Here is an 18,951-nt window from a genome sequence, read left to right on the forward strand (position 1 = left end):
TCAGGTCCCGATGGAGGACCTTAACCGAGAAACTCAGGTAAGAAAGAAACCTCTAGAAGCGAGAAAAACATCGTGGTCATTTAAACTCTCGAGAATCCACGTTCGGCTTTATTTTATTAAACGCAATAAAATATATATTTCACTATTCTACATAATTTTTACGCTTCAAAATGCGTATAATTGAATGAAATTGTCAAACGTTTTATGTAATAGTTAAATATTCTGATAGCAAGAGGCATGTGACTTGATTGCCACCTGATTTAAATTTTATGGAAGTGATCATGTATTCTTTGCGCCGCAATAATTACGTATCCGCAAGAAATTACCGTCTTAGGCCACTTCTTTATTTTCATATTCTAGACCAGATTTAAGTCACGAGTGATATTGAAATAATCACGAATTTTATTTCCTCTTTTAATTTTTAAATACAGAACATTTGGTCTATTTAAATCGATAAACAAATAACAGTTTCCGATTTTAATCGATGTTTTTAATTAAAAAGATGTTTCTTTTTAATCTTAACAACGGTTAGATAATTTTATTGCTGGCTGGTATCTATCCTATATACAATATTTTACGTAGATCATTTCTAAGTGTCGATATATTTAACTCGTGCAAGACTAATAAACGAAAATTATAGCAAATGCGACGAAAATTATAATAAAATTGGCAAAACATGATTTCACGAATTTATATTTGTTTATTATTTTTAGCCGTGATAATTTTTCTAGCTTGAAAAACTTCACGATATATTCTTAAAACATAATTAAATTGTAAAAATGCTACATTAATGTTATGTTGATACGGTCTTAATGTTCCGAGTTATTTTTCCAAAAGAATTTGTTTTGTTATAATTGAATTCACTCGAAATAGATATAGAATTCAAACGATAAATTATAATTGTTTAATTGCTAAGTTTTCCCGCGAACTGTCTACATCTTCATGAAACTTTGCTCACATTTTCAAAAAAGTTACTTTTTACTTAATAAAACTAGAGCAGGGATAATAAAATTTTTGTTTAATTTTTAATTTCGTTTTAATACAAGTATAGGAATAGTCTGTTAGTGGAAATTTAATGATTTTCTACGATATTTTCCGCGAACGATAACGCAGACTGACGTGAGAACTGATCGTGTTTGCGAAGTCAACACCAAGGCCGAGACCCTCAGCACTTTTTCCCCTATGTCTGGAGAACTTGGCCTGAATATTTAATTACTAATAAACATTAATATGAAATGTTACATCTAGTAAAAATGCAATAAAAGTTTTATCCAGAAAAAAAAATGTCAAATGAAAACTAATAATTTATTTGTATATCTAACTGGCTGTTGTCGCGACTCCATCTGCGTAAAATTTAAAAAACTTTTATAGGTAGCCTTTGTGTTCTTACAAGCTATGCCAAATTTTACCGAGATCCATGTATCTGTTCTGGAGATACCTACAAACAATCTATCCATCCAAACATTCCCATTTATATTATTAGTAAGATAAGAATTTCAGAACGAAAGAATAATTAGAAAATCTACATATAAAATACCATTAAAACCAATTTATTTGTACAGCTGCATCCGTAAAGAAAATACTATCAAATCGTAATAAGTAACATTACTTTTTCTTAGTTGAATGAATTATTTGTATAAGGATATTAACTAACTAACAGTGGTAGAGCCCGCTTCAACATCTTCGCACGAATCGGCCCGGCTCGCCCGGTGAAATACCACGACCACACATAAGACAGGCGTCAAGTGGAAGCAATGCCGCGTTTCGTCTGATGAGTGTGCGTCCCGGAGGCCTAATTTAGTCCTCTTTCCCTTCCCACCCTTTTGCTTATAACGGAAGGATGGGAAGAGGAAGTGGACTTTCCGGATGAGAGGAGCATGGGAAGAGAAAATTTTTCCTCTCTGTGCATCCTCTCCTCTGTCGATTAAAGGTAGGCAACGCATATGCAATTGCGTATGTCTATGGGCAACGGTTACTTCACTATTTCAGGTCGCCGCTCGCTCGTTTGCCACCTTATGTTATAAAAAAAAATATTCGAAATATTTATCAAAGATTGCACCAAAACTGTGTTATCACGGTCAATACACTACGTAAAAATCAAACAGATCTATTGCTGTAATGATTAAATTATGTAAACAATTAAAAACAATTTCTTTCTTCTCTAATACTTTAAATCATTCAACGAAACTAATTCCTTTTATCAGATAAAAAAACCACTCTAATGCGTCATTTCACGCGTTTGCCCCATGCAGTTACTTTGAAAGATAATATAAGATAATGGAACATTATTACCTTGTGTTTCCACTGACGAAACATTTATACAAGAGCATTTTAAGCAAAATAAACATTCATCCATCCAAACATTTTCGAATCGGCCCGGCTCGCCCGGTGAAATACCACGACCACACAGAAGACAGGCGTGAAGTGGAAGCAATTCCGCGTTTCGTTTGATGAGTGTGCGTCCCGGAGGCCTAATTTAGTCTTCTTTCCCCTCCCACCCTTTTTCTCATAAGGAAAGGATGGGAAGTGGAAGTGGACTTTCCGGATGAGAGGATGCATGGGAAGGGAAGATCTTTTCTTTCTGTGCATCCTCTCCTCCGTCGATTAAATGTAGGCAACGCATATGCAATTGCGTATGTCTATGGGCAACGGTCACTTAGCTATTTTAGCGACTTCAGGTGGTCGCTCGCTCGTTTGCCACCTTATGATATAAAAAAAAAACATTCGCATTTACAATATAAGTAAGACTTAATAGCCATAAAACTATAAAGAATAGTAATAAACCTTTTATATAAAACATTATAGGATTTTATTATTTACATTTATTACCTAGTTTAATAGAATTGTCGAGGTATGTAATTAAATATAGTAAAAATGTACATTTCAATACAAATTATAAGATATTTTTGACGTAACACAATAAAAATAATTCGAGAATTTTATCAGAAAAGGAAATTTAAATAATCAAAACACATAATACTTCCGCAAATCCTTTTGTTTGTTTAGACAAAACAAATCTTATATATAACATTTTCGTGTCACAATTTTCGTTCCCATACTCCTCCGAAACGGCTTGATCGATTCTCATGAAATTTTATGAGCATATTGAGTAGGTCTGAGAATCGACCAACATCTATTTTTAATCCCGCGCGAACGGAGTCGCGCGCGACAGCTAGTATTTTATAAGAATCAACAATTAAAATCTGCAAAACTTTCAAGTTGAACAAACAGAAACATTTCGTATATGGTTCATTAAAATAATAAGCGTAAATAAAGTCATTGATACAATTATAACATGGGATGTTGCGATAATGCATTGACTACAAATAATAATAAAACACCACGGTCACATGAGCGCACTGTGAGCTGAATCATGTTCGCTTTATCTCGGCTCTGTATTGTTCAAACATATGTCTACGCAGTCACTATCGTATTCATTTTACGTAATTATTTCGCAATGAAATAACCTTGATACTTATAAGAGGAGGAATTGACGTTGATATCTCTCTATAACTTTCAGAACTCTATGATACCCTCTTTTCCCCGTTGGGTTGCAATAACTTGAGAATTATTAAAATATACACGTAGTTCAGTAACAAAGTAAAATTATATTAAACTAGCTGTCACCGGCGACTTCGTCTTCGCCGAATTAAAAAAAAAAACAATAAGTAACCTATGTGTTCTTCCAGATTGTGTTCTATATTTCAAAGAGATCCGTTAAGTCGTTCCGAAGGTACCTTCCTTCCTCAAACAAACATTCATGCATCCATACATCAAAACATTCGCATTTTGTAATATTAGTAAGAAGTATGATTAAGCTATATCGATTTTATAGGTAACCGACGTCCATCATCATCTGCTCACTATACGTCCCCACCGAGGGGCTCGGAACCTACCCAAGTTAAGGGTGATTAGGCCATAGCCACCACGCTGGCCAAGTGCGGGTTGGTTGACTTCACACATATCTTTGAATTTCTTCTCAGATATGTGCAGGTTGCATCACGATGTTTTCCTTCACCGTAAGAACGTCGGATAAATGTACATATGTAAATCGGAAATCGAAAAACACATTGGTACATAGCGGGGTATATAACCGACGTTATTAGTTATATTTTATTGGTTATAAATTTTAGTACAACGTAATATTACATGATAAGCAATGGATTAATAGATTTCAATAATAATTATGACACTTGTTACATATAAATATTAGTTAATTCATTTGATATACGATAAACAATCGTATATCTAGAACTTATAACTACCAATTAGATAAATAGACAAGCAATTAAAGATAGAAACGTATAGTACAGAAATTAGACGTACACATATATCTTTCAAACCAAATATAAGTTCAAACAAAAGATCAAAACGCAAGTAGACCTTTATCAACTACACGACTTTCAATAATATCAATAGCATTAAAAGTACCCACATTCAAAGTAGTATTAGATTGACAACTAAAAATGAAGGGTAGTTATAAAACGGATACATTTTATCCGACTCATAAGGACCATCTTTTATAGCAATGTCATCTGGGCTTATATCAAAGTATAGGTACATATAATGCAATAAACATTGTATTGTTTATGTCACGAGTGTTCAATTGAAACTATATATAGGAGAGATATTACGTTCATCATGTTTACTATTGTATATGATAAATGTTGTAGAGGTTAATAAACCAAAACACAATATTATAGCAAATTATCAGACTCTGATATGAAGGTTATTCGCATTTAAATACGACAAACTGGATCTTTACTTTAAAAAATAAATTGTTTGATGTCTTTAGCTCATATAAGACTCAAGCCTACACCATGTTAAGGGTGACTTAGGCCTCTTTCAACCATAATCCAGTACTTATTGCTTAACCCTTGGCTATACGTCTCCACTGAGGGACTCCGAGTCTACCCTAAGTTAAAGGAGCTTGATTCCACACAACTTTAATTTCTTCTTAATTTTTTCGACCGTAAAAAGCTAGGATAAATATACATAGCGCCTTAATCAAAAAACAGCTTTCTTAAAAATGCGATAAAAGTATACGTTTTTTTTTCTTTATTTTTTTTTACTAAAATAATATTAAAAGCAATTACTGAGGTATATGTTGTTTAATACTAAATTAATACAATAGTTACACATTTAATAAAATAGTTAATATTATTTGTACGTAAATAAAATATATCACGGATTAAAAAATATGATTGAATTATAATTTAAAAATTACCGGTATATTGATTTCATAGTTATATCCGGTTACATAAATGACCTTGAGTTTCCACTTTCGAAACACGTGTCACAAAAAACGTAATCGGTTCTTATTCCCTTTAAAACAGGTGTTTCTGCAGTAAAAATCCACGGTATAAAAGATGATCTCTCTTATTTATTTAATACTTGTACTCGTTAACCCCAAAACCTTTGAGATCTAGAAATGTCTATTATTTGAGGCACAGTAGCAGCGCACGTGATTTTATTTATCTAGTAAGAAATAAGCGTAAAGAAATATAGTTGAACCTGGATAAGTGAGGACTGGATAAGCGAGTTATCATACGGTGCCGACGAAATAACTCCATAAGCGAGAAACTTGGTTTAGTAAGCAACTCTGTAAGCGATAAAATTATCTCGGTCCGATTCTTATCCCTGTTCTGTACATAAACGGACCCTTGTGGGATCTGTCACTCCTCCAAATAAATGAGAGCTTGATTTAATTTTAAACCAATCACATCTTTTGATTTTCTATCATAGAAAAGCATAGAAAAGACTACATTTTTTTCTTTTCTTCCCCAACTTTTTCTATAATACCTTCTATTAAAAATGCTACTTTTGGTAATATTATCGTACATTTGATTATATTTTTACTAAATATTTGTCTATATAAAGCTATTGGATTATACTAGATCTAAAACAAGCTTTAAACCTTACACCTAAAAAATACAATAATATTTTGATTACTATTAATAAAATGACTATACTAATTTCTCACTTATTTCTAACCGTTGGTTTCTGAGACCAATATATCAAAACAGAGATGTTTGTATGTATGTTTTAAGCTTATGGTCTCAGAAACCCACGATAAGTAAGACTTCTTCGCAATGTATTCATCAGAGAGTTCATTGAATCTTTTATTGTCACGATATCACTGTTTTCAGTCTTCGAGTTATTGCTTTTTATCACTTTTATAAAACAAAAAGATTTCTCACGTTCACAATGCACTTGAATATAAAGTTATTAGGCACTTTAACACGGGATTTCTCTTCTTGTTATGGATATTCTCCAATTAATGCGTTCGTTTGAGATTCTAAATTTGTCATTTCTAAATTTTAAAAAAGAACGAATCAACTGAAGTTTTGACAGTTCTTTTTAAACAAAAGTTTAGTTACGGCGGCGAATTTCTCTTCCTAAGCGAAGTCGTATTTTATAAACTCCAACTGCCTTAAAATTATTTTACCCGATGTCTTGCTAATTTATCATGGAATTTATTCTATAATTGTTTCTTAATATCATTCGTTAACGATGAATTATATTTGCTGATTTAAATTTCGCGATGTTGGCAGCCCTGACTGTTGGCCACTAAACTCTTCTTGTGAAGAGGTTGAGCCGGCCAGCGAGATGTAAGTCGACTGCCTGAAACAATAAAAACAAATAATCTAATTAAAAATGAACCGAAAACATAATAACCCAAATGGATACGATATTATGGATTTTGACACATTTTTGTATATTAATATAAAATATATCAGTGAACTACGAGACATCGAATATCCTAGCTTTATTGGGATATCTCAGTAGCTCGTTGGTACTTAGTCAATTATATACGATATAAAAAGAGGGATTTGGTTATATTTTTACTAATACAATTGGTCCAAGCTTCTGCATTCAATCTGTCTGCTTTATTTATATTTTAACATTATAGTATATTTACCTAATTCTGATTCGCTAACTAAGATTATAATTCGTTTGTATGTTTTTTTAACACTAATTATTTACATACTTTACTAATTAATTAGGAATACTCAAATAAATATAACCTAATTTGAAAATTGCAAATGCAACTTCATACAATCAAAACAATTATTTACAACAATTTACTAAAATTAAGTCAAATAGGAAGAAGAAAATATATTCTAAACTAAAAGTATTTTACACGACAGGAACTCAAGTATTAGATTCGCAGTAGTTCTCTTTCTTCGTCAAGACTTCTCTGTCTTTGTAAGTAAGCAAGAGAATAATGTACAACCAAATCAAGATCTTCAGGTACTGGTTAATTCTCTTTGTTGTGTGAGAGGCAGATACGGCCCTAATGAGCGAGTGAGACAGACTACTTAATGACTCGATCGAGTTACCCAAGGCTCTCATTCGTCGATGAGACGAAAATACGATAGATCGCAGTGAGAGAGCGAGAGAGACCGAAAACTTCTTGAAGCCGAACCGTGGGTTTCTGAATTCAAACGTATTGCTATCTCTGTTTTGTCAAAGATGAAAGACAGTGATGAGAAAAGCATTGTAAGCTTAGTTCGTAGTAAAGGAGTTAGTCTTTTTCTATCTTTACCTACATATGTCTACTTCAAATCTAGATTTTTTTTTTAATTATCCACTGATTACTCTGATGTCATATATTAAATACTTTACCAGTCTTTGTTTTGTTATAAACGAAATAATTAAATATTATAATACTCTACCAATTACTTGATAATTTTATTGTAACCACTTTAGACTCGCCTTTTTATCAAGTGGTAAGTCTGCATCTTCGTCATCGTCCATTGCGTTCTCGTTAAGCAATCTAAAAAGTTTCGTTCTAAAGTAATAACCTGATTTTAATTATTCTATTGTTACTAAATGAAGTCAGAAAAGCCTATCGCCATTAAGATAAATTTGTATTTATGTCAAGACCAGTGATTCCCAAATGGGTGCAGGTGGAACCTCTGAAATCCACTGTTAAAGTTGAAGAAAAAGTAACACATTCTTCAAAGAAGTTTGAAAATCTCTGGTCTACGGATCTTGCAGGATATTGATATTTAAAAACAACATGGCATAGGAATGTAAAGAAAACACAGCAAAATCAATATAAATTTATTGGTTCTCAAAGAAAACATAATCATAAATTAAACTAAAAATTATTATTGTTAAACTTATAACTATATCGCCTATTTATTAACTTGGTCTTGTATAAGATATAATCGTTTTTAACGGTTGGAAAATCTTAATAAGTTATATAATAATTTATGTTTCTTTGAAGTATGCTCGATGTACTTTTTATGAGGTACAAAAAATATTCGAAAAAATACTGATCGTTTAAAAGTAAGTAAAACTTTTAGTATACATCTTTTCAAATATCTTGTCCGCTCAAGGTCAGATGTGCGCTGTGCGGTGTCCTCCCCCCGCACGCATGTACACCTCGCTATATCTAACATTGTGTTCCGTGCAATGACTCATACGATGTTCCGAGCCACTAAGATATTTGACAACATAAATACAAAAAATATTTAATAGTTTGAATACCCTACTAACACGAGATTTATAATATGGTTCGTAAAATTTTGTTTAAGGTAAAGGATCAAAATCAAAAGTCAGTGATAAATTTATACACATTTTAATATAAAATGTGTCATTTCATCACAGTTCATCAGTTTTATAATGACTATGTCATTTAATAACAATAAATATTAAACAGATAAACGAAATTTCAAATCAACATTTTACAATCCCAACAGATGATATAAAATATTTCAACGTATTTGTTTTCAATTCAATGTTTCCTTTAAATCGCATATATAATAAATATATTAGTAATATTGGGTGGGATCAGTTCTGTATAAATAAATAAATGGCGAGTCCCTTTACAACTAATTACCTAAATTAAATTAAAAATTATTGCTAGCTGTCAACCTAAACACAAGATGATACTGGCATGCAATACCCGGCGCAACATTATTAAATGCTTTTGAAAATAATTCCTTCTAAATTTAAAAAAGTATAATTTTGTAAAAAAAAAACTTAAAAAAATTGGCATTTCTGAATTCTGTTTCTTATCTTGGAATGCTTTATAAAAAGGTTTTTATAAAATTTAAAAACAGCAGTTTTTATAAAATTTTCACAACTATTTATGCTCTTCTTTGAGTTTTTTTTTTGAAAATTCCCGCCTTTTCAAACGTCACAATGACGCGGGCAGGCAACATTGATCCCCAGTATTGTGACACTGACAGCTAAACTTCAGTCTTCATCACGCTTTCACATCCAGATCGTATTTCTTTTCATCGGCATTCCTAAAATTATTCCAATTAAAAAAATATACATAAACACAAGCAAAAAGTATAAAATATAAATTTTAAAATAGTACATTTACAGAAAGACGTGAAGTTATTTTCTGAAGAGACGCACAAAAACCCAAAGAGTACTTTACAAATAACAAAAAAAAAACGTACAATATATTAAAAATAAAAGTTAGTAAAAGTGGTAAAAGGATAGATAAGAAAAAAGGCATTAGATAATATAAATTTAGTTAGGCTTGTAGTTATTTTTTTTTCTTACAGCATACATACCAAAAATTGACCATAAAGTATTCCCTTCCTTCACCACTGGATGTCATATTTGAACCTTCATCACTACTGTCAACAATGATAAATTCCCGGCCCTCTCTGAAAATATCAACCACAAATATGCTTCCTTTACCATTTTTGTTATAATATATTATAGCCGCCATTTTGAGCGCCCGTCAGTTTAGCGTCCGCCATTTTGTGAAGCCACACGCGCGCGAAATTTTGTTGCGTCCCAATGAAAGCGATGAAAGCGTCCCTTTAATGAATAGCGAATCCGATCGAAAATGTTTAATTATTTCCTTTTTCAATATCCTTTACATTTATCAGATTAATAACTGATGATAATCCTCAAGTTAATATAGTCAATTATTTAATAGACAAACAGAATTTCCTAACATGTCGTCACTGTTCTGATAATTTGAATGTATAATATTATATTTTTTTCATAAATTAAGTTTATATTTATAAATTTTTCATAAGTGCATTTTTAATCATATAAGATCCACATCCAGTTTGAAGTCCGTGATGTCTGCAACTCTGACAATCCATCCCGAAAGCGGATTTCCTTGAATATCTTCAATTCGTTCATATTTCCTTGGAAGATGGTATTTCCTTTCGTTGTAAAATTACATCAAACGTTGTCTGAACTTTTCAGAGTTTTTTGATCTAAAAATATATTTTTCCAGTCTATCTGTACTGGAATTTCATTCTCATTGAGTCAAGTCACCTTTTATCGATGATTTCTTTTATACTTCATTTGTCAGAATAACACTTCAGATAATAGATTCAACAGAATATAATGGCGGACAATTGAAAATCCCAGTTCAATTATGAAAATTTACCGAACGATTTTTTCACAAACAATGAAAAATGTTAGAAAGCCATTGCCATGAGTTAAATTAGTTAAAAGTGCGAAATAGTGATATGAAGCAAGATGCTGAAATTCCACTATCAAAACTTGTATTCAAACATATAGTTGTCTCTGTTGTCTGCTGTCTCTCATTTAAAAAGAGAAAGAGAGAGATGACTGATGTTTTATATGTGTTTAGACAGTGGAAAATCAGTATTAGAGTGTCAAAGATAAAGTTGCACATAAAGGATTCACCGACAACCAAACATGCGCAAGATATCGTGTTGTTATCGTAATAATTATTTTAAATATAATACTAGTACTATTTGTACTACACTTGATAAAGTTAGATTAAGATGTAGATATAACAAAGTACAAAGACTTGGTTATCCGTCATTCAAATATTGTGAAGTTTCAATAAAGTTTATTTTAAACTATTGATAAATTTAACCAATACTATTTATGAATGCTATTATGTGGTTAAAGATAACTCTATCAAGATACATCATCATCATCATCATCATCAGCTCACTATACGTCCCCACCGAGGGACTCGAAGCCTACCCTAAGTTAAGGGTGATTAGGCCATAGTCAACCACGCTGGCCTAGTGCGGGTTGGTTGACTTCACACATATTCTCAGATATGTGCAGGTTGCATCACGATGTTTTCCTTCATCGTAAGAACATCAGATAAATGTACATACGTAAATCGGAAATGGAAAAACACATTGGTACATGGCGGGATTCGAACCCAGGACCTGCAGATTGCAAGTCAAGTGCTTGACCACTGAGCCACCGACAATCCATCAAGATACGATTCACACAAATAAAGTGTTTTTTTCCTACGTTAGTGTTTTCGAAGGCGTGAAATAACAGTGATGTATTCGAATAATCAATTAACTACTGCTATATGTTTTAACTACCTGATGCCCGTGACTCCGTCAACGCGGAATTAAAAAAAACTTAATTAGTAACCTATTTGTTAATCCAGACTATTTTCTACATCTAAGCCACATTTAATCAAGATTCATTGAACCATTCTGGAAATACTTTCTAAAAAACATCCATACATACATTCGAATTCATAATATTAGTAAGAAGTAAGATATAAATTCTTTAAAATAAATTAAATTAGAGTGAATGCAACAACACGATAACTAGCGCTTTACAATACACAACACATACCTGTAAAATACGTAATGCTGCAGCATGAAGAATATATCGAAGATGAGGCTGAAGAGACCGAGACCGAACTTGGTCGCGTCTCCGAAGAAGGAGATCCAGTCGTTGTAGTTGTACGCGTTGAGGGTCATCTGCAGGATGGAGAGGGAGCCGCCCACGAAGTCCAGGAAGATGTTGCCGATGCTCCAGCCGACGGTGGACTTGCGTTTGTAGTTCATGTACGCCTGAAATATTCAAGTGCTAGTATTATATCTCAAATTGCTAAAATAACGAAGCGACCGTTGCCCATGGACATACGCAATTGCATATGCGTTGACTACCTTTAATTTCGGAGGAAGGGATCCATAGGAATGTTTTCCCCTCCAATGTATCCTCTCATCCGGAAAATCCACTTCCAATTCCCATCTTTTTCTTATAAGAAAAAGGGGTGGGAAGGGAAAGAGGACCATAATTAAGCCTGCGGAAGGCACACTCGTCAGAAGAAACTCAGAGTTACCTTAACTTGACGCCTGTTTTCTGTGTGGTCGTGGTATTTCACGGTTAATGGATCTGGATGAAATTTGAGAAAGAAATATATTTCCCTCTGATAGTATAGGATCAGTTTCTTAATTCCATACCGACCATCTCGTTAACTGATTTAAGTTATTAATTACCTGTGGGACATATTTGATGAGTGTGATGCATAGCTTGATGTAACTGCAGATGTAGAGGAAGTCGAGCCAGGCCAGCTCGCCGCCCGCGCCCAGCCCCGCGGTCACCAGCACCACCACCAGGAACACGCTCAAGATGCACCGACCCGTCATCGACACGCGCTGCGACTCACGCTGAGGGTCAACATTCATTGGACGTAAAACATTTCTTATTTATCTGTATCTTGGATAGAGTCAGACAATATCTGGGGACCGTAGTGCCCCCGCTAAGATGACCAATGACCGAACTATCTTATTCTCGAAGTGACTTTGGGAACTTCTGAAATCCTCGTAACTTTTTTGTGGATAAAGCTAGATTTTATTTTAACATAGTTACAAAAGCTATACAATCGAAAATATTAAATATTTCTGAATGTATAGTAAATTACTTCATTAGATTGGTTTACTTTCAACTGGTGACGAAACTGTAGGAACTATTTATTTTATGAAAGAAATAATCTTTAGAAAATTACCAGACTGTTTATACTAATTTAAAAAAAAAACATTAGAAATAAAACCTTCGAACATAAGTACGGAAGCCACGAAAAAAATAAACAAGTAAATCACTAGACTAACAGAATAAAAAGTCACGTCTCGGAACAATAAAAACCATTTCAAACCGGCAATGATTGTTATTTAACTAAGGTTGAAGACGACTGACAAAAACTTCGTACGCTTAGCAAACGAAGACATCACAAAAACTCATCCTTTCATACACAACAAAAAGGTTTTAATCTTTAGTATTTGTTTTAAGCAATAAGGAAAAATCCAAGAAGATAAATCTGTTTCTGTAAGGAGACCGGACAGCCTTGAACGATTGTAGAATGCAATTACTATAAAATAGCTGTCACATAGATTTAATAAATTGTTTTATCGTATCCAGTAAACTTATTTCTATGCACCTTTATTATTTCGTATGTGTTCATACGTCTATATATTCAGAGATGTCTCATGGACTAAGTTTTATTTTCCTACATAATCGCTAATCTATTCAATTAATTGTCTTCCAAAATCTGTTTTAAGACTGTCAATCAGTTCTGCAAAATAAACTTGACTAATTTTCCCAAATAATTGGGGTTCAAATATTATAAGTACATTCTCGTTAGTCGTTTTTATGTCACAAGGTGGCGAAGGAGCTATGTGCCAACTAAATTCACTAAAATACGGAAGCAACCGCTGCTCATTGGCATCCACAATTGCAGAATCTTAGGAGGGGAGGCACAGGGAGAGGATACTTCCTTTTACTATACGTCCCTTTCTCTATCAAATCTAGTTTCGCCTCCCACCCTTTCCTTATAAGAAGAATTGGAAATGGAAAGGTGATAAAATTTTAAATACTCAACAGACAAAACGCGAAATTACATCACGGCCGTGTTCTATGTGTTTTTTTCGGATTATGTTTATTTTATCAGCGATCCGTACCAGTTTTTCTATCTTGTTATCTTGTTTTTTTTTCTTTAAATTTATTTTTATGTTGAGAATCTTTAAGATAAACGATGTGAGTAGAAACATATAACGTAAGTAATATGACATTGTATTATATTATTAGATAAAAAGATAACTGTGCACGGAGAACGACATAAAGTATTAACAATTGTTACATATTAACAATATTTTAATAGTCTTATTGTTATGAAAAATGCAAGACAAATAATCCTTGACTCGCAATATTACATCAATGATGTTAAGTAACTTGGACTACTAAGATTCGCTGAATTAACGGCTTTCTTTTAAAATTTCCTTCATTTGACGACTTTATAACCAAGAGATAGTTGACGAAATCATATTTAGGAGTGACCTTTGTTTACTTCTGTAGATCAATTAATTTCTTGTCAAAGCTGGATGTAGTTTTCTTTGTCTGCTAAGTCAAAGGTTAAGTCACCTATCGTCAGTCCCAGGTCGTGGTGCTTACCTCATACATGCAGCACTGTGTGATGGTGATCAATGTGGCGAATGCTGCATGCAGTGAGAAGAACACGTCGTTCAGCTGCACCGGGTTCACACTTCGCGGGTGACGGATCAAATATTCGCTCTGGAAATACAAAATAATCATTAACACATTGACTGCCACTCGCCTGGCTTGTTTATTTTAATCCTAATAGCATTGAACGTGTTAAGTCATCGTTAACGTAATTTTGATTAAAATGAATCTTATAATAGTTTCAAATCATCAAAATAAATAAATAAATTATAAAACAATAACAATGAAAAATCACTAAACTAGTAAATAGATAAAAATTATCGTTTTATTTGATATATCAATACAATCAGACTGGATAAGATATTATAGTACAAGAGTCAGACACTTTCAAATTTTATCTCGATAATGACATGAAGGTCGATAAAAGTTTGACGTCACATACCTGTATTTCTGGAGAGAAGTACAATCCGCAGTTAAACAAGGAATACATTGTGAAACCCATTATATTGAGTGCGACGAAATCAAAGTTTAAACCGACGACGCTTTTACGTTTGTAGTTTATATAAATCTGAGGGTAAAAGGAGACGGACCACGCTGCAAAGTAGATCCACCCCATAATGTAGGAGATTACTGAGATGACTTGGGAATGCATGACTGTTATTCGCATGAACACCGTACTGACGCTGAAAAGAGTAATAAAAATAAAGATAAAAAGTTAAGCAATGAAAAAATAGGTCAGTTAAGACGAAAAAGGTTTGTTAGCATACTTGTTTGTAAATAACCTTTAAGAAAAGCTTTACATACCTAAAATTTTCACATAAATCACTTAAAATATTCAGATAAAACTCATATATTTCTCACTCCATAAACATCCAGAAAAAGTTTACTTATTTTCTTAGTTACTCCATAAAAATATCTAAATTAGAGTTAAAGTAAGATCTACACTACAAATAAATTAAAATTCAATAAGGGAAATATTAATACTGTTTTATTGACGTTTCGTAATGTAATACTATAATTATAAATCACCGAATATATATAAATTGATAATCAAATTGATATCTGATAAGAATTAATTACGTAGCTCTTAAGATATAAAATTCAATAAAAAAAATCAAATGATTTATATATGCATCAGTGTTTATAAATATATACAGTTACATACAAACTTTATATAAGCTTGGAATTTCACAAGAGACCCCGATAAGGTTAGACTTTTCCCAAGTCGTAGTGTAACTGCGAGCTGCTATAAACATTGAATCTTATAATACTTACTCGACAGCTCCAGCTGGGGTTGCATTAAAAGTGACTTCAGAATGTCCGGGGCTCTTGCCGTATGCCCAGATGTCGTGTGTGATTTCTGCTGTATTATTTGGGTATATCGCGCCAGGTATATCTATTGTCGGTGAAGGAAACTGAACGATGTCCGGATGCTGTACTTGTGCTGTTAATATAATGGCCACTTTGGATTCTCCGCTGAAATTTGTAATTAATACCAATCTCAAGGGACTATAAAAAGATAATTGTCTAATGTCTTGGAATTTCTTATTTTTTAAAGACATTTCAAGAATTATATTATAGATTTTAGTTACTGACCAGACTCAAACCTACCACAGTGGATAATGGTCAGCTGTTTTTGATACATAAGTCAAAAATGTATTAAAACTTGAATTAAAAATGGTATACGTTATCCAATGGACAGTCTGTATTTTGATATCTCTACAAAACTAGATGTTATAGAAGGCTAGGTTTATTTTTTCAATAGCAAACTTACATTTGTATCATGTGAAAGAGTCGATTCTCATCAACGAGTATATTCAGATCCGTTGTGTCTAGATATAATTTCTCTATCCCATACGCGCTCGGTAGACCTAAAGCATTCATACATACATTATATGAACAGATAAATCACAATTTTTATGTTTAATTTACAGTAGATTTACGATTCTTGCACTGACAAGCACTCAAATCTATTGGACACGTTAATTAACACTAAAGTCGTTAATCATTGCACGCCACTAACAAAACGCATCGACTAATAATTAACAGTTAAAAAGAAAATTAGCATGCTAAAGAATTTTAGGGAAGATAAGAACATATCGTGGACTTTGCTCTACTGTAATTGTTTTAATATTGGTTTTCATGGAAAGTTGAATAAGTTTTAGTTTAAAAATACATTTTAATTTCTTACCTAAACCAAAAATCAACACGAGCATTGTTAATCGTAAGAAACAGTATCTTAAACTATGACTAGATGTTCCCGCTGCGCCGCTTGCAACTTTTGATGTACTGTGGTGCGCCATTTTGGATTTTGACTGCTGCTACTCTGTGGACAAGAAAAAAACTTTTATTTTTTAATTTATAACACACATAATATATAAGATGGTAACTTTATAAGAGTTGTTACGAACATTGATAACACGAAATATAAATTAAGAATCACAAAAAAATTGAGAAGTTTCTTACTAATCAAACGATAAAACTACGATGCACATTCAGAGTTTTTACGACAGTAAGCAAACTACGATAAAAGTAACGAACGCGTATTTATTGCCGCAAAATAAATTGGGGAAACCGAAATCTTACTATACGTATTTCATCAATATTACTAATAAAATGGTCCTCGGTTTAAAAAAAAAATATAAAAAAACTCAGGTTACTTGAGGTTTTTTATAGTGCCTGACTTAATCAATCAGGACGAAGAAACAGTTTGTATAAAAGCAATCTGGGAATGGCATAGTTCATTAATAAAATAAATAAAAACATATAAAATAATTTAAATTAACTAAACATGAAATATTTTCCGACTACTACCATCATTATAGTTTAAACTAGTACAAGGAAGTATTACAATATCTTCTAATATCTTTAAAATATTCAAGCAATATTCTTGCCAAATTGGAAATTCACTGACATTCTTCGTAATTTATTTAGGCCGTAAATATATGTGTGCGAAGAGTATTCACATGTACCCACACCCCGGTAAACAGTGAGTGGAGGGAACCGGAGGGGGTTTAGTGGGTAGGCTCCATGTCCCTTTAGGAATGTGGAGAGAGTCCCACATAACCGGAGTGTCTTTCCCCGAGGCACCCGGTATGCGTAACACATTACCCATCTTAAAAAAAGAACGTAAAAATATAGAAACGACTCCATATTTTTTAACCAAGATGCGAAAGTTTATCACTCCAGACCGACACGGTGGATGTGAATGAATTACATTTTAAATATTAAAGTAACCATTAAACCGTTATGAATGGGGCAACAACTGAGTTATAAAACAACACATTTGAAGTCAAGGGCGACGGCCAGTCTACTACGATTGGAGTAAATCATAACATTGACATTAGATTGAAGAAGTTAGTATACGATTGTAAAGTAACTTCCCTACAACTTATATTTGAATACGTACCAAGACAAAACACGTGTCCATAAAATCAACATTTAATTAACCACTTCTATACCTGACTTAGCTCGTACATTATTAAAACAAATGCATGTACATCATTTTTAATTACCCTTAACAGTAACTCAATCACATAAAATAAAATAAATGGTACATACATTTTCCAAACACGTGTGTCTAAATGAATAAAAAAAACTGTATAACAAAAATATTATAATAATTGCTGTCGCCCGCGACTACGTCCGCGCGGAATTAAAAACAAACTTAATAAGTAGCCTATGTGTTCTTCCAGACTATGCTCTACATCTATGCCGAATTTCAGCGAGATCCATCCTGCTGTTCCGGAAATACCTTCAAATAAACATCCATCCATTTAAATATTATTAAGATTTTTTATAGCGTTTTTATACAAACATAGTTAAAAGAAACGCAATATATTATGTATTTTAATAGAACCAGGAATCAAAGAGCGGAAAGTTTCTATACAACAACTGTTAAATCTAATATGATTATTAATGATTGTGTTACATAATATCGGCCCTAACATAACAGGTTATATGATTTTAGTAAAGCGGAGGCACTTTTAAAAAAGCTAATCTTTACATCTTTATATATATAATTCTTCTGTGCGTGTGTATGTCACTGAACTTCTCTCAAACGACTGGACCGATTTTGATAAAAATTTTTGTGTGTGTTCAAGGGGATCTGGGAATGGTTTAGATTCACAATTTTGTCCGCTGGACAATGTTTTTTTAATTAATTTTTAATTTATTAGTGGTTGTTGATTTTGGAATGTTTTACATTGGATCCGACAGACGGCGCTACCATCGCAGTGTCAAATTTTAAATAATATTCGAAATAAAGACTTGTAGACAGGACAACGTCTGTCGGGTCCACTAGTATATTATGAAAAGGAAAAATATGATTGTTTGCATTGAATAAGTTCCAAAACTACTGAATCGATTTGAAAAATTCTTTAACTGTTAAGAGGCTACACTTTCTTTGGGCAACATAGACTACATTCATTACTAGATTCTTTAAATTTCGTGCAGACGGAGTCGCGGGCGACAGCTAATCGGAACATAAATGTTAAATACTTATGTTTCTAGCTTTCCATCTTTCTAAGTGATATAAAATATAAAACTATAGTAGTATCGTTTGTGTGAAAATGTCTTAATCGGTTAACCGGTACATTCACGGCCACAAATGGCAATGAGATCGGTGAACTTGCCGCGTGAATGTAAAACGAACGAACATCGTTTAGAATAGCCTCTTTAATAAATACTGAACGCAACTGTTTATTATATCTATCTCGCTTGAGCATTAACATTTTATTTATAGATAGTTAATTATTTTTACTATTATCACGC

The 18,951-nt window shown here is 32.8% G+C and overlaps 1 protein-coding gene across 5 annotated transcripts in view; it reads right to left on the reverse strand.

The window, feature by feature from the left end:
- Window positions 1–6,044: 6,044 nt before the first annotated feature.
- The window catches only part of Ctns (lysosomal cystine transporter cystinosin), a 33,379-nt gene continuing 20,472 nt past the window's right edge, over window positions 6,045–18,951 (reverse strand). For 2 of the 5 annotated variants that reach the window (XM_013322594.1, XM_013322593.1), the window contains 9 exons: window positions 16,370–16,504; window positions 15,953–16,049; window positions 15,454–15,654; window positions 14,621–14,861; window positions 14,170–14,289; window positions 12,222–12,392; window positions 11,572–11,792; window positions 9,540–9,635; window positions 8,945–9,263 (listed from right to left, as the gene is read on the reverse strand). In XM_013322594.1, the coding sequence (XP_013178048.1) occupies window positions 9,221–9,263; window positions 9,540–9,635; window positions 11,572–11,792; window positions 12,222–12,392; window positions 14,170–14,289; window positions 14,621–14,861; window positions 15,454–15,654; window positions 15,953–16,049; window positions 16,370–16,481 (1,302 nt within the window). In that variant the 5' untranslated portion in view covers window positions 16,482–16,504 and the 3' untranslated portion in view covers window positions 8,945–9,220. Of the gene's footprint in view, window positions 6,625–7,719; window positions 7,781–8,944; window positions 9,264–9,539; window positions 9,636–11,571; window positions 11,793–12,221; window positions 12,393–14,169; window positions 14,290–14,620; window positions 14,862–15,453; window positions 15,655–15,952; window positions 16,050–16,369; window positions 16,505–18,951 lie in introns of those variants that run through there. The other 3 variants (XM_013322595.1, XM_013322596.1, XM_013322597.1) reach the window with 3 other exon arrangements.

The sequence above is a fragment of the Papilio xuthus genome, unplaced genomic scaffold (assembly GCF_000836235.2).
Source record: "Papilio xuthus unplaced genomic scaffold, Pxut_1.1 DF825928.1, whole genome shotgun sequence".
Classification (NCBI taxonomy): domain Eukaryota; kingdom Metazoa; phylum Arthropoda; class Insecta; order Lepidoptera; family Papilionidae; genus Papilio; species Papilio xuthus.